Source organism: Barbus barbus (genome assembly GCF_936440315.1).
Source record: "Barbus barbus genome assembly, chromosome: 46".
Taxonomy (NCBI): domain Eukaryota; kingdom Metazoa; phylum Chordata; class Actinopteri; order Cypriniformes; family Cyprinidae; genus Barbus; species Barbus barbus.
The window spans coordinates 20,111,733-20,126,710 of NC_136724.1; the positions used below are offsets into that span (position 1 = coordinate 20,111,733).

At 35.5% G+C, this 14,978-nt stretch overlaps 2 protein-coding genes across 3 annotated transcripts; one reads left to right on the forward strand and one right to left on the reverse strand.

Annotated features, from left to right (window-relative positions):
* Nucleotides 1-3,656: 3,656 nt before the first annotated feature.
* On the reverse strand, nucleotides 3,657-5,065 carry LOC306864814 (eukaryotic translation initiation factor 1b). The gene is made up of 4 exons (XM_079409051.1): nucleotides 4,879-5,065; nucleotides 4,256-4,419; nucleotides 4,077-4,178; nucleotides 3,657-3,970 (listed from the first exon to the last, which is right to left on the reverse strand). The coding sequence occupies exons 1-4, from the start codon at nucleotides 4,907-4,909 to the stop codon at nucleotides 3,926-3,928; spliced, it is 342 nt and encodes a 113-aa protein (XP_079265177.1). The 5' UTR covers nucleotides 4,910-5,065; the 3' UTR covers nucleotides 3,657-3,925.
* A 307-nt stretch (nucleotides 5,066-5,372) lies between these two features.
* Nucleotides 5,373-14,486, forward strand: LOC306864749 (ATP-dependent zinc metalloprotease YME1L1-like). Of its 2 annotated transcripts, none has more exons than XM_079408957.1 (18): nucleotides 5,373-6,020; nucleotides 6,534-6,653; nucleotides 7,047-7,230; nucleotides 7,629-7,724; nucleotides 8,166-8,275; nucleotides 8,420-8,567; nucleotides 8,664-8,747; nucleotides 9,013-9,186; nucleotides 9,273-9,425; nucleotides 9,513-9,645; nucleotides 9,732-9,794; nucleotides 10,425-10,537; nucleotides 10,626-10,781; nucleotides 10,884-11,035; nucleotides 12,451-12,577; nucleotides 12,662-12,735; nucleotides 13,291-13,377; nucleotides 13,455-14,474. In XM_079408957.1, exons 1-18 carry the CDS (start codon nucleotides 5,988-5,990, stop codon nucleotides 13,596-13,598), a joined length of 2,151 nt encoding a protein of 716 aa, XP_079265083.1. In that variant the 5' UTR covers nucleotides 5,373-5,987; the 3' UTR covers nucleotides 13,599-14,474. The 2 variants fall into 2 exon arrangements, with proteins under 2 accessions (XP_079265083.1, XP_079265082.1); XM_079408956.1 differs by having other exon boundaries at nucleotides 5,384-6,020; nucleotides 8,664-8,771; nucleotides 13,455-14,486.
* Nucleotides 14,487-14,978: the final 492 nt, after the last annotated feature.

A 14,978-nucleotide genomic window follows, 5' to 3' on the forward strand; every position in this document is an offset into this window, starting at 1 on the left:
TTTCAACGGAATATGTTATCTGTATATAGGATGCATCTGCTTAAAGATGTGCACAGAAAACAGTTTTAATATTTGATTTTTAATCTATCAAAAGTGATAAATTGGCAAGGTAGGTGTACACCGATATCAATTATATATCGCCATCTGCTGGTTTCAAAAGTACTGACATATAGATTAATTTGTACAGACAGCACTCTCACAAAGAGACACATGGAGAGCAGGGGGAAAACAATGGAACTTTTCTTCTCTGAGCATTTCTTTCTTTCTTTCTTTCTTTCTTTCTTTCTTTCTTTCTTTCTCAAAGGAATAAGGAATGGTGAATCTAAAGTAAGAGTCCACACAGATAGCAGTAAGGCAATTGGCTAAATTAGCTAAAGTAACTAGAACAAGGAGTTTTATATGTTTGCTTTAAACAACTATAATACTTAAATTAGAATAATTTTGTCATCCAAACAAAAATGCCAAATATCAGCATATATTTTGTAATAGTTGCTGGATGAACAAGTGAAAATAAATCAGGGATAGACTACATAATTAAGGCAGATTTCAAATGAAAACTTGACATGTTCTCAGGACCAGTGGACCATTTTAGTATATTTATTATAGTTTTTAATAATATTTTTAAATTAGCTTTTATTTCATATGTTTAGCTTTCTCATTTTCATTCTTTTTTTATTTTTAAGTATTACTATTTATAATTCATTTTTGTTTCAATTTGACCTTTTATTAATTTCCAATTAGTTAATTTTAGTGCTTGAACTTATTTCAGTTATTTTCACTTGTTTAATTTTTTTTCATCTAATATTTTATTTCATTTCAACTTTACTTCAATTAACAAAAGTGTTTTTTAATAGTTAATGATAATAACCATGTTCAAGACGAGGGTATTTTTCAGAAATGTCAGATTGGGGCAGGTTGTCACGTTGATTTTGAGGCAATTTATGAAACGTTTTATTATTATTGTTATTATTATTAAACAATTTGTTAATAATTTCTGTGATTTGCTCATTTCTTTTAATACTTGTTTACGTGTTTGTATTCAAATTCTGTGAAAATCCATGAAATCGCACATTATGTTTGAAATACTGATTGTTCTGTTTCTGGTCTGATACTGGTTGTAATTAATTTTGCTTTATGATCTTCATTGCATATTTCATTTAACTCCACAACGTCAACTATGAATGTTAAGAATTCATAAATTCATTTTCCATATCTCAAAGGGAATATAGAAATTTTTGGTCCAGTTAATCTGCTGGAAAAAAGTCTTTAGCAGGTGATAATGTCACAGCAGTTTCCTCACCAGCTAAATCACCTGAACACTTTTTCTTTTTTTTTGCATTGATGAGTTTTCTCTTTTTCATTATGTCTAAGCTGCACAGAGAGGCTGTTGCATGCATAATTCTCGGCCTGTTGGTCAGATATGACAGCTGTACTCGAAAAAAGCTGGAGGTAGGGGTCAGTGTCACTAGTATTATTTATTACCAATATCAACCCGCAGTGAAACAGAATCTGAAGCTGAATCACTGCTTATAGAGACGTGAGCTGAGAGGGGTGAATGCTCGGGAATGCAATACCACACAAAAACAATAGCAGCTGGCTGGCCTCTGGCTAAACACAAACAAAAATAATGGAATCTGCTAACTGCCAGACGGGCATTTAACAGTTTTGTCCAACATCAAGCTCTCATGTGGAATTAATACATATGAATGCATAGCCATTCCTTTCCTTTTTCATATTTAAACACACAATAAGCGCATAAACTCAGCGAGCTGTAAAATGGCTTTTAAGCCTCTTAAAAAGTGATAGAGATCAATTGTTCAGATATGAATGGACCGATTGTTAAAATGAGTGGGGGGGGGGGGGGAGAAAACAATAAAGCATTAAGAGCAGGAAGAGTGTGCTGATGAATAGGAGACATCCATCATTAACTCTGTGTGTTTGTCTGGTGGAGGTAATGGAGTGGAGCAGAGAGGACGGTGGACAGCCCCAGGCATCCACACGTGCTCCGTCTGTTTCCGTCTTATTCAGACATCAGCCTCTAAACTCAGCACTTCATTCCTGACAAACTGTTTAATGTTTTTACAAGCTGGACTCTGGCAAAAATGAACAGATTACCCTGCATAGCGAGTGAATCGTTATTTGAGTCGAATGACTCGTTCGAATCGGTTCACAAAACCAGCGATTAGCTCACGAATCGATTCTCAACAGTTTACCAGTGTTTCTGTGCTGTATTGAATGTTCTTAGTCACTTTCATCCGCAAAATGGCTCAAAAACCTTTGACATCAAAACGAGACATCAAATATCTTTGTGAATAAATTCGATGAACAAGTTTCATGACTAAGCAGGGTTTTATGAGTATGTAAAAGTGACTTATGGTCATATGCAATTAAAATGACACATTTTTAAAAATAAGAATTTGTTTGGGCTTATTATTGCTGTTTAATAGCTTGATAAATAACATCTTATTCACAAACAAGGAGATACGGGGTTTAGAAGTTATATGTAAAAATGACTGATGATCACATACAAAATTGTGCTGTTATAATATTGACCCTGTTGGGAAAAAAACAAAAAAAAAAATAGAACCATCACAGAAAATTCTAATGGTTTCCTCTGCAAATATCCATTACAAACCACCAACTTTTAACCATTAAAAATGGTTTTCTGTAGTGTGTTTTGGGACATAATCCATTAGGATTTATTGGTTTTAACAAGCCACCAACAGAAGGTGACCAGTTACCAGTATAGACCCGCAGGGTTGTGATAGTGTCCATTTTGGGTTTTTTCAGCAGAACTATTTTAAATAACTTTAAGTTTTATACTTTATATTTAGGCTTATTCTCACTGTTTCTACAGATCGGTAAAAGTCACCTCCTTGCAGTTAAAACAGAGGAAAAATGCTTGATGAATGATTCAACTGACTCTCGCAAAATATTTGAGTTACTGGGCTAAAACAAAATGTCCAACACTACTTTTTCACACGTGTGTTTTATATTTGAGGTATTAAAAGGTACTTGTGTTCTCCCAAAATATGAAGATTTAAATGGTTTAATCATTGCAAATAGTCCCAAGTAATTATTTTTCAGACTTTCGTGCTGTAGTAAAAAGTGTTCGAAATACCCACACAGCCAATGAGATTGGCATCCCTCAGTCATGACTGCCATTCCATGCCCTTTAAAGAGGATTACGCTCATGTTTAAGCCTGGCCAGACAGCCAGGACACTGCAGACTTAGGCCACAGCTGAAAGGATTTCCAGCCCTGACAACGAGCCAAACTACAAGAGTGTGAACAAAAGCAGTTTACAAACCAGAAACATTATCAGTATTATAAACTTCCTCCGAATAGTGCACCACAATGGAAATTAGTACATCCATTCAAGATCATTTCCTTCATAAACCTCTAGCCAATGCTTAAAAAAAAAAGCTAATTTTTAAAAAGTTTTTGTTTAGCTGCCATTAGAATCTAATTGCTCATTTTTATTGCAATACTGAAAGATAGTCGTAAGACTTTGACTACATACCAACTACGTGGAACGAATACACAAACACCCATTTCATTCGTGCAATTTAGATTTAAATAATTCAGTCCTGAAAGTTAAGTCTTATAATACTTTGCTACAATAAACATTTATGTAGGAAGAGAAGACAAATGTGTAAAGTCACATAATTTTATTGTCCTTGATAAAAAGATCGTGCAATTGAGTGCATCTATCATAAAACGTTCACAACAAAGATTCAGTATCTAATTCAGACCAGCCTGGAATTAGTGGTCCGCTTGAGGTCATTATTATGACTGCTAAAAACAAACAGTTTTACCCTGCTGTCAGTGTCGTTAGCATATGGTCACAAAAACCCTGCCATGAATATACTAGGATTGCTACATGCTGGTGCAGTCCTTTAGAAAGCCCTGGAGGGGCCAGCACTTTAAAATCCGTGAACCTTCAACTGCTCCTCCTTTACGATGTTGATCTGCGAAACAGAGGATGAAAATGAGTAACTGCTTAAACCAATCAAATTAACCAATTCAAACATACTTTGGAAAGAGAAACCGCTTGCAACTAGTAATATGATTTACCTCCATCAGAAACTGACAGATATTCTTCCTTTGGTCCCCTTGTAACTGAATCACCTCTCCATACTCCGGGTGCTCGATCACCGTACCATTGCAGGCAAATTTCTGTTAAATGCAATATTACTCAACATCAAATGGCACTTTGGGAGAAACGTCTTCAAATAACTGAAGCTAGAAAATACCTTTTTAAAGGCTTTTACAAGTTTCTTTTTATCATAATCATCTGCGATGCCTTGCACCGTGGTCAGTGTCTTGCGGCCGTTCCGTTGCTGAATCCTTATGTGGATTTTATCCTCAGTCCCAGCCGGGAGCAAGTCGTCACCCTTAGTTGCATCAGCAAAGGGATCTACGGAGAAACAATGAAACAGTCTTGGTTACAAGAAGTGAATCTCACATATGCAATAAGAGCTCAAGACTGAAGATGAATTGAAAGTCACACAATGAGATCAAATAATGAGCAACATGAGATTATGGTTGATCACCAATATACACATGCACGTTATTTCCCCATCTGTGGGACCTAAGTGACAAAATCTGGTCACAAACATACACTTTTGATTACTGGATAAGAACTTTTAAAAGCAATCTTACACGTTTAACTAAAAGGCAACGATATTTAGTCAAGGGAGTATAAATAGGATACCTGTTTCCACTCATACTTTTCCTTGTTTAAATACAAATGCTAGTTACTCATTGCGTTTACTGTATTTAAGCAATATTTTGGCACTAATGCATTCATGAGCACACAGAACAACGCTCGAGATGATTTCCGCTTGTTATCTCGCACACGATGCGTGCAACTTACCGAAGGACTGGAGGTTCTGTATATTGGACATGCGATATTACTGCTTTTACTTTAACAGATGAAAGACTAAGGCGATCAGTGCCGCTTGCAGACGCTTAGATTTGTCGTTATTTTATAACACGGCCTAGAAACCACAGAGCGGCTGCTTTTAATCTGCCTGATGCAACTTCCTACTAATGTGGGACACAGCGGAAGTGCTTTCATGCACGAGGCATTTCCAGCTGCATTTAATTTAGAATCATATATTTGTAGATAAGAAAGCAAAAGAAAATCCTACTTGTTGTTTATTACTAATATATAATAAGTAAGAAATAAAAACAGTAATTTTTAAAAGCCGTAAATTGTGAATTATTTATTCTTTTATATTTTATTATATTTATTTAGACTGATTTACTGATTGTTTTGCGCATGGAGCACAGGAAAAAAATAAAAAAAGTAAAATATGCCTCTCACAGCATAATGTTATTTAACGAGGTTGTTTGGTCTTTAAATAACCCGGAAGTAAAGCTAACTAATCTCTAGCTCATAAATTAACGATTAAATTCAGACGATTCCAACACATCATTTTGGTTATAATATAATTGTATGTTATCATCACAATATGTAAAAATGGTGTATTATATAAATAACAAAGATTATATTCCAAAGAGAAAACACTGGGCTTGTTTTACTGTGATATTTCCATTATAATATCCTCCTTTGTGCTTGTTTTCGCTTCATTTTAAATGTTTAGTTTGATTTGAATAAGAAATTGAACAAAACTGATTGACGTTTTCTTATCTTTCTAACGTTTGAAATTTTATTGGCTTGTTATGTGATTAATTTATGATAGTTCATGAACAGAATATTTTTTCACGCCTTACCGTTATTGTCCAGCAGGAAGCACTAAAGGCAACGGTTGTTGATTTATACCACCGCCGAAGAAGTGAAGATATGTAATAGCGATTGATTCGGTGAATTTAACAACGATGTGTTTCGGGTTTACAATGAAAAGGGTAGAGTCATCGGTGAGATTAACAACAATAACACCGGTGAGATTAACAACAATAACACCGGTGAGATTAACCTAAAAACAGAAGAGCAGCGCTAGAGAAAACCTCTCATCCAAAATGTTTTCTCTTCCTACAACCTTTCAGTCGCAGGTATGAGGACATTTAAGTTAATTGTTAATTTCAAAGGCCTTTTTATTGAATAAATTAGTGGCTTTAGCCAGTAATAGTAACCGAGAACGAGAAACTAAACAGTGTCAATGAGACTCTTAATGACAAACATTGATTTTATAAATGTAATCTAGATATTTAATATCGTTTACTGTTAAAAGTTTATTTTAACAACATCCTATTTCTGGCTGCAGTCACTCTTTAAACTGATTACATCATCTTCATTTCATCTGTTGAGATTCTTCTTAGTTTTTCTTCATTGTTGATTGAACATATACTATACTGGTGTTCCACATGCATGTATTTTTAGTTAATTTTTGTGTTTTCTGATGACATTGTTGTGTAATATTACCTTCATGCTGTTATATAACAACAGCTGTTTGATAAGGAAGTTTCAGTAAGTGATCAACATACTCTATTAACAATCATATAGAGAGCTTATCATATGATCATCACTAGGTTATGCAATGTGACCAAAATGTTCTCTTTTTTTAGGGAATGGTGCCTTTGACCCATCTGATCAATGTGGTCCAGTACCTGAAGAGTTCAGCCAACTCGGCCGTAACCACATCAGTGCAGAGTCTGCAGAGAGACCTTGACCCACTTCTCAGTGAGGTATGACAGTCACTACAACAGCACACACTGCTTTATATCATGTGCATGTTAGAGTTCTTGTTTACACTAGGTTATTATAGTAACTAAAAGCAAACCAGTTTTATTACTGAAAAAAAAAAAGTACTTTATTGGAGCTAGTTGCCAGTGCAACATTTCTTAGTTTTATTTAGTTTAACCTGATATCCTTAAATAACTAAAACTTAAAAAAGAAAATAATAAAAACTATATAGACCTATAAATATATATATATATATATATATAACAAAAATATGAAAACTAAAATAAAAATGGAAAATATAAAAATATTCTAATAATATATATATATCAAAATGATATAAAATAATACTAAATTAAAATACAGTACTAAAAATGCTAACTGGCCTGTTTTCACAGCCTAAAGTAAACTTAAAGGACCTGGGTCTGTCAGAGCTGAGGTTCAGTCATGTACATGATGTTCTGGAGCACCTGCTGCCTTCTATAGATCCAGAGGAGAAATCCATCTCCAGCGCTGCTCAAAACTCAACAGCATGGAGAACGTCTCACATTTCTGCCCCCTCCTTCTGCCAAAACAAATATGGTGAGGTTACCCACAACATGAGGTGATGTCGTGTTTTGAAGTATACTTGTCTCTGTGAAATGTTAGTGGCTTTATTCCCTTACAGAACTTTCTTTCTTTATCAACATTGTGCTGTTGAGGAATTAAATATAGGCTGGTTCAGCTTCACAGGGAATGACACCGTACCATTTCAAACCTACTGTACTTGAATACTTTATGCAAGCTAGATCACATGTAGATAAATGCGACACATATTTATTAGGATGTTGAAATATTCTGTTTTATGCACAAACAAGATTCCCAACAGCTTTTCAGTCTTAAAAAGTTTTTTTTTCTTGTCATTCAGACACTAATGGCCCATTGTTTTCTCATCAAAGTGATTGCTATAAATTAAATTGTATGTGTTCTTGTTAACATAGGGTTCTCTCACAAACACATGGGACTTTTTGGCTCTCCGGTGTTTTGCAGGCAAAGTTCCAGCCCCGTCCAGGCAGCCTGCGTAGATCATCTGCAATGTAATCTTTACCTACAAGTGACTAAAATTTAAAGAGGCATTCACAAGGACTTTTAACAATAACTCTAACTATGAAGTTTTAATAATTGTTATAATTCTATGGGAATAGTGAAGTTCACACCACAACTATAATGAAAACAACATAGATAAAACGTTGTTGAAATCAGTTTAGAATATTTTTTTTTCTTGCTGGTGAACAATGAAAACAATCCATCCTGCTTTAAAGAGCTTGAACATTTAAAGAAAGACAACAAAACTGCAATGCTCACTTATGTTAATCGAAACATTATTCTCAGTTGGTTTGGATGCTAATGTAGTTATTGTTATGATTTATAATTTTTTTGGTGAACTGGGCTTTTACTCGGTTACATGCTGTTACATTATGTCTATAAATGAAATTGTGGGTTTATTTTGATGTGTGTCTTTTTGTGTTTATGCTTAGTATGGGTCCAAAACAGAGGTTTCAAGACAATGAGGTCCAAGACTAGACATCAGCAGTCTGGTTTTGAAGGTCCAGTAGATGCAGAGAATTACACGCCAGCCTTTATGAAGGTTAGTAAGCTTAAATGACACAAAAAATTGTTAAGGCAAGTCTGGTCTCAGAAATACAACAGAAATATATGAATGTTCTTAACCTTGTATTTTTCCCTTGCCTTTTATTTGTATTTTCTGAATCCTTTTCTCTATCCTCTTCAGGGCCTCCTTATGAAGGAAAAGCGAGACATGGGGAATCTTGAACAGTTACTGAAACAGAATAACTTGCCAGAATCTCACCAGGATGCTTTCAAGACGGGCTTCACAGAGGGCTTCATGAAAGCTCAGGCTTTGACGCAGAGGACTCAAGGTAATGCTTTTTACAGCATCTTATCTAACATTAGTTAAATAGTAAAAACCATGTTTGCTGCAAGAATTTCGTTCTTATTATTGCTGTTTCTAACAGATTCTGTAAAGAGGACACGTCTGATTATTTTTGTCCTCTTACTGGTGGGTCTGTATGGTGTGTCCAGGAGCCCTCTCTTCTCGGGTAAAGGGTCATTTTCCGACGCTGGTTTGTTTCCCATTTTATTATTTCCTTATATTTGCTTGTCTAAAATCTATTGACTGATAGCATGCATTTGACTCTAGCTGTTTTTCTTCTGCAGCTTTTGTAATAATGTAAAAACAATGTATGAAAGGATTTGTTGCTGTAGTGTGAAATTATTGGTTGTTTTTTGACTCTTTGAGTTCTGAGCAGATAATTACAGTGCAATATGATTAAGCTTTCATTTGATCTATTTACCTATATATAGTTCGTTTCCGCACCACCTCTGGTCTGGATTCAGCCGTGGACCCCATTCAGATGAAGAATGTCACCTTTGAACATGTGAAAGGTGTAGAGGAGGCCAAAAACGAACTTCAGGATGTTGTTGCATTTTTGCGAAACCCCCAGAAATTCACTGTGCTCGGTGGTAAACTTCCCAAAGGTGAAACTCTTTACTTCATTTAATTATGGAAATAGGTTTTTTGTTTTTCGTTTGTGTAAAATATCTAAACTAGATGTGTATTTTAGGTATCTTGCTTGTGGGGCCTCCAGGAACAGGAAAAACCCTGTTGGCTAGAGCTGTTGCAGGTGAAGCAGATGTGCCCTTTTACTACGCCTCCGGGTCAGAGTTTGACGAAATGTTTGTGGGAGTCGGCGCGAGTCGCATCAGAAACCTTTTCAGTAAGCCTTTTAAAGAAAAACGGTCTTGTATTGCCCATAATGCTTCTGCTGTTAATAAAATTGCTCCTTTACTGTTTTTTCTTACAGAGGAAGCCAAAGTTAGTGCACCCTGTGTAATATTTATTGACGAACTGGACAGTGTAGGAGGTAAGAGAATCGAGTCTCCCATGCATCCATACTCGCGACAAACCATCAACCAGCTGCTCGCTGAGATGGATGGGTAAGTCAGTCGCTTTTTATTACATTTAATGTCTTCTTTTTGAAAGAAATTGCACAGGTCTGATTTTAATATTTTGTTGATTTCAGGTTTAAACCCAATGAAGGAGTCATTGTAATTGGAGCTACCAATTTTGCTGAAGCTTTGGACAAGTAGGTTTCTACAGCCACCGTTAAAGGGATAGTTCACTCAAAAATGAAAATTCTGTCAGCATTTACTCACCTTCATGTCCATATTCTTTGAAACTCAAATTGAGATATTTATGAAACCTGAGAAATTTCTCTGCCTCAGTTGGAAGTCAGGTACTGTAACCAAAACTTAGAAGATCCAAAAGTGCTATAAATGCATAGTAAAATGAATCCATAGAAGTCAACTGCTATCTCTATTGTGAAGAGATACTATCACTTTATATGGTGAACATTTTATTTACATGACAATTTTAATTTTGGTTAACTATCCCTGTAATTCAGTGTTTTTACATGCAAGTATATTTATAATTTAATGCAAACTCTAGGTTTAGGCTTATAGACTTACAAGTGGGTTCCATAATTTGCATAGAGCAGCTCACATATTCAGAAATACTTTAAAGGCGTTAAAGCAACAACTATAAATCCCATTGGTATTCATCTTTAACTAAGAATGTTTGACTCTAGCTTTAACATGAAACTTATTGCAGGTAGATTCTACTGTTTCCTTCTTGACGGTTAACACTTTACTCTCAAGTTATACCATATTTGTGATAAACTAAAGCTATAAACTTCTTATGATAATGTGTATTTCAGTGCTCTGGTGAGACCAGGCCGGTTTGACATGCAGGTCACGGTCCCAAGACCAGATGTGAAGGGACGCACAGAAATCCTGGAGTGGTATTTGAAAAAAATTAAAGTGGATTCTGGTAAGAATTATTTAGAAAAAAAAAAAGTTTTAAAAATATTCTTGTTAGGCCAGTCCAGTAAAATAATCTGTTTTTGTGTGTTTTGTAGCTGTTGATGCAGAGATCATTGCTAGGGGAACAGTGGGTTTCTCTGGAGCCGAACTGGAGAACCTGGTGAACCAGTCAGCTCTGAAAGCAGCAGCCGATGGGAAAGACCTGGTCACCATGAAGGAGCTGGAGTTTGCGAAGGATAAGATCCTGATGGGTGAGGCCAGTAGGGACGTACAGCTTAGTCTCTGCAACATGTGATGGGGATTAATGCTTTGATCAAGAGATTCTTTCCTGACATTCTCTTCTCTCTGTCCAGGCCCAGAGCGCCGGAGTGTGGAGATTGACAAGAGAAATAAGATGATCACAGCCTATCATGAGTCTGGACACGCTATAGTGGCTTATTACACCAAAGATGCAATGCCCATCAACAAAGCTACCATCATGCCACGTGGCCCTTCACTTGGTCATGTGAGTAGCTGGTTCCATCATGTTCCATTATGTTCCATTAAGCACTTTTCCCAGATTGACTAATACAAATTTCTAAATCTGGATGCGTGAAATATTGTTACAATATAGCTCATTAGCCGATATGATAGGTTTTGTGTTAATTTATTGGTATAGGTTAATGTTGGATATTTAGTTGGCATTCTCATTTCTCATTTAAATTTTTACATTTAGATTGCATTTGCCATCATACACTATATTGCCAAAAGTATTGGGTCACCCCCTTCTAATGAACATGTTTGGCTACTTTAGTAATTTCTATGAGTACAAATCTTAATGTTTAAGCATATAATGATATTCTAGGGACTTGTGTGCTTCTAATTTTATAGCAACAGTTTGGACAAGATTCAAGATTTTTATTCGTCACATACACAATTATACAGAGTATAACCAGCAGTGAAATACAATTTTTACGTTTCCATCTTTGTTGCCACAGTTTTGTTAGTGCCTTTTTCTGTTCTAAAGAAGGGGGTGTCCCAACACTTTTGTCCTTATAGTGTCTATACAAGTCATTGGTGTTTGGTGATGAGTTTTTGGCTCAAGGTCTGCATATAAAGTCTCACCAGAGGTGTTCAGCTGGGATCAGGACTTGGCTTTCTGCAGACCAGTCAAGTTCTTCCACACTGATTGAATCAATCTTGTCAAACATGTTCATTAGAAGGGGGTGACCCAATACTTTTGGCAAAATAGTGTATAATGGTCACTTAAAGTAAATCATTAAATCATTTATTAACACTTAAATGTAATCTTTATTAAATATTTAATAATTAGCAATTGTATGTAATAAGTATCATGCCTTGAATGATATTATTATTTATTTTACTTTATTTTAGAAGTTATTTTATTAGATTAATGAAAGTTACAAGAATATACAAATATTTTTCTAGTTTTTCAGGAGCTTTATTTTAAATGTATTTAAACAAAATACTATAGAATTTTGATATCAGTAATAACTTGAAAGTAATTATTATGCATTTCAGACAGATTTTTAATATTAATGCATTCCTAGTCACAAGTCTTGAAACACAGTACATTATTTCACTTGAAGATAAAAAACATTTTTGCTGCTGGATTATGGGTAGTGTAGTGTAACTGAGAATTTAGACAAGATGAAATCACTTATGGGCTTCTAAAAAGGAAAATTTTATTCTTTAACAGTTTTGATAGATTTTGAATGACATTTTCACATATAAAAAACAACTTTTGAACTCTTAGCTCACCTGCCTTGAGATCTACATGAAGTTTATTTCACAAAAGAAAAAAAAAACATTTGACAGTTTGCAGAAAGCCCCAGCCCTGCATGAAATTAAAGCTTTTGCTCTCCAGGGTTATACATCATAAACCCATTGTGCCACCTCTGTTCCTTTGGTCTCTCTCAGGTATCCTTACTGCCAGAGAATGATCGCTGGAGTGAGACACGGGCCCAGCTTCTGGCTCAGATGGACGTCAGCATGGGCGGCAGGGTTGCTGAGGAACTGGTGTTTGGAAATGATCACATCACTACAGGTGAGAGGTGTCCTTAACTGATCACTGCTACTTTGAATTCGTTGAAATATCAACATTATGATGTTTTATTGGTTCCTCCTACAGGTGCATCCAGTGATTTTGATGGAGCCACTAAAATAGCACAGATGATGGTGACACGGTTTGGAATGAGTGACAAGGTAAAAAATCATTTTTTATTCTTTTTTTTTTTATCAAAAACAAAAACACTCACTAATTAAATAATTAATTTGTTTACCTGCATGTCATGTGTCAATTATCAGACATCAAAGAACCATGGAAATGCAAATGTGTTGGTAAATTACTGAACTATTAACTTAAAATCTCAGGTGGTACTTCAAGTTAATATTGTAGGTCAAAGGGATTTGACTTGGATCGTATTTTAAGTGAAAATATTTAATATATTCAAAAAGAAATGAAGCAAATAGCTGCTTGGAGAAGCCATTTGAGTACATCCACGTGCTTAAGCCATTAGGGATGTGTAAGCGCTCACATTCCAGACTTAAATCTGCGTTTCATCCTAATCCCTTCCCCGGCGCTCAGTTCATACTCCACGTCCAGAAATGAGCAGCGCACATGCAGGGTCTAAACTACACTCACATCCACCCATCTCTAACGTTAGGATGCTGTAGTAATCAGCGACTTGTGTAAAAGCCTTTGTGCATTACTATTGTGTCTGTAACTGTAATTCACTCACCTGTCTGTGCTTTGAGCAGCTGGGGGTCATGACCTACAGTGACCTGACGAACCACAGCCCGGAGACCCAGGCTGCTGTAGAACAGGAAGTCAGGGTGCTGTTGCAGGTAGGTGTTTAGTTTTTGTTTGTAAGTGATATTTGACTGATGATTGTGTAAATTCATCTTCTAATTGTCTTTTTCAGAACTCGTATGAAAGGGCAAAGAATCTACTTAAGACCTATAGCAAAGAACACAAGCTGCTGGCCGATGCCCTGCTAACTTACGAGACTCTAAATGCAAAGGAAATCCAGATAATCCTGGAGGGAAAGTCACTGGATCCCAGATGATGAAGTCTTGGATCAACAGAGACATTTCAAGGCACATTCTTACTTTACTTGTAAATATAAATGTTTGTAACAAAGGCTTTTGAACGACTTTCTAGCCTTCTCTCTTAATATTTTTCATTTTTAGACAACACGTTGGCTTTCAAACACTTAGCTATATTTTCTATTAATTTGAGAAGGTAAATGGATGGCAAAAGTACATATGCCTGAGCATTGAACCAATAGGTAATGGCTACAAATCAATTGATGTAAATTCTCTGCTTTGTTTTAAAAAGCTACAACAGGAAGAGGATGATGTTCATTATATATTTATTCATCCTATTATTTGTTACCCAGTCACCAGATTGAAGCACTTGTTTATAAGTAATTTTGTGGAATGGATAAAAACAGGAAGCTCATAAATGGTGCACTTTGCTTGAAAGCAAATGGCAAACCAGGTTGTCCCATTATCAGTAACCATAGAAGTATAGATTGTTCACTTTTTGTCCATGCAGCCCTAAACCACAAACCAATTATGAATGTGACTTCAGAATGTCAGTATTATTTTAACATCTACAGATATAGAATAAATATATCTGTAAAAGCGTATCTGAACAATTGAGTGCTGTAGATTTTTTCCTAATATTTCCAATGGACCTTACTAGCCCCTGATTCCATTCATCAAGTTATTTATTTGAATATACTCTTCCAGGGGTTGCTAAAAGCCTCTTGCCCCATCCTCCGCCACATTTTGGTTGTCTGCATGTGTGTGTATGGCTCAGGTGACTGCACTGTTTATATGTGTTTGAAAAATTATTAGTGTGCTTTCTTTTGAAGTTAAATACATGTTTATTTTTATTTATCTCAGAAATGAACATGGCAAGATTATAAATAAAGTTGAAAAAAAAGCTTATTTCCTTGTCGTTTCCTGAAAGTAAGAATGTTAAGCTGGGATTTTGTTTGAGATTGAAATGAACACTGAAATGAATTTGGTTTAATTTCCTGGATCTTTTTCAGAGGCCCAGAATAAAAGACTAGCAGTAAACCATTCAGTCTGAAAATTGCAGGTATCATGTTAGGTGTGCTGAGATAGTCATTGGTTATCTTATTTCAAATTAGTGGTCTACACACATTCAGGTCCTTTTTTCTCATCATTTGTTACATGTTTCTAAATGGAAGCCAATTAAAGCCAATCATGAATTAAAGAATCACCCCAATAGCTTTAAGACAATAGCTTTGTTGTGTCCAGTGAGGGAAACTGCAATCATTGTTTGCATCTTTACCCAAGTCTGTAATTACAGAGTTTTGTTTCAAACCACAATTACTGGTTACAAGAGGAAGGATTGCACATTTAAAGACCCTTTGTTGAAAGAAATGTGCTTTCCCATTGGTTTTCAGTTGTGA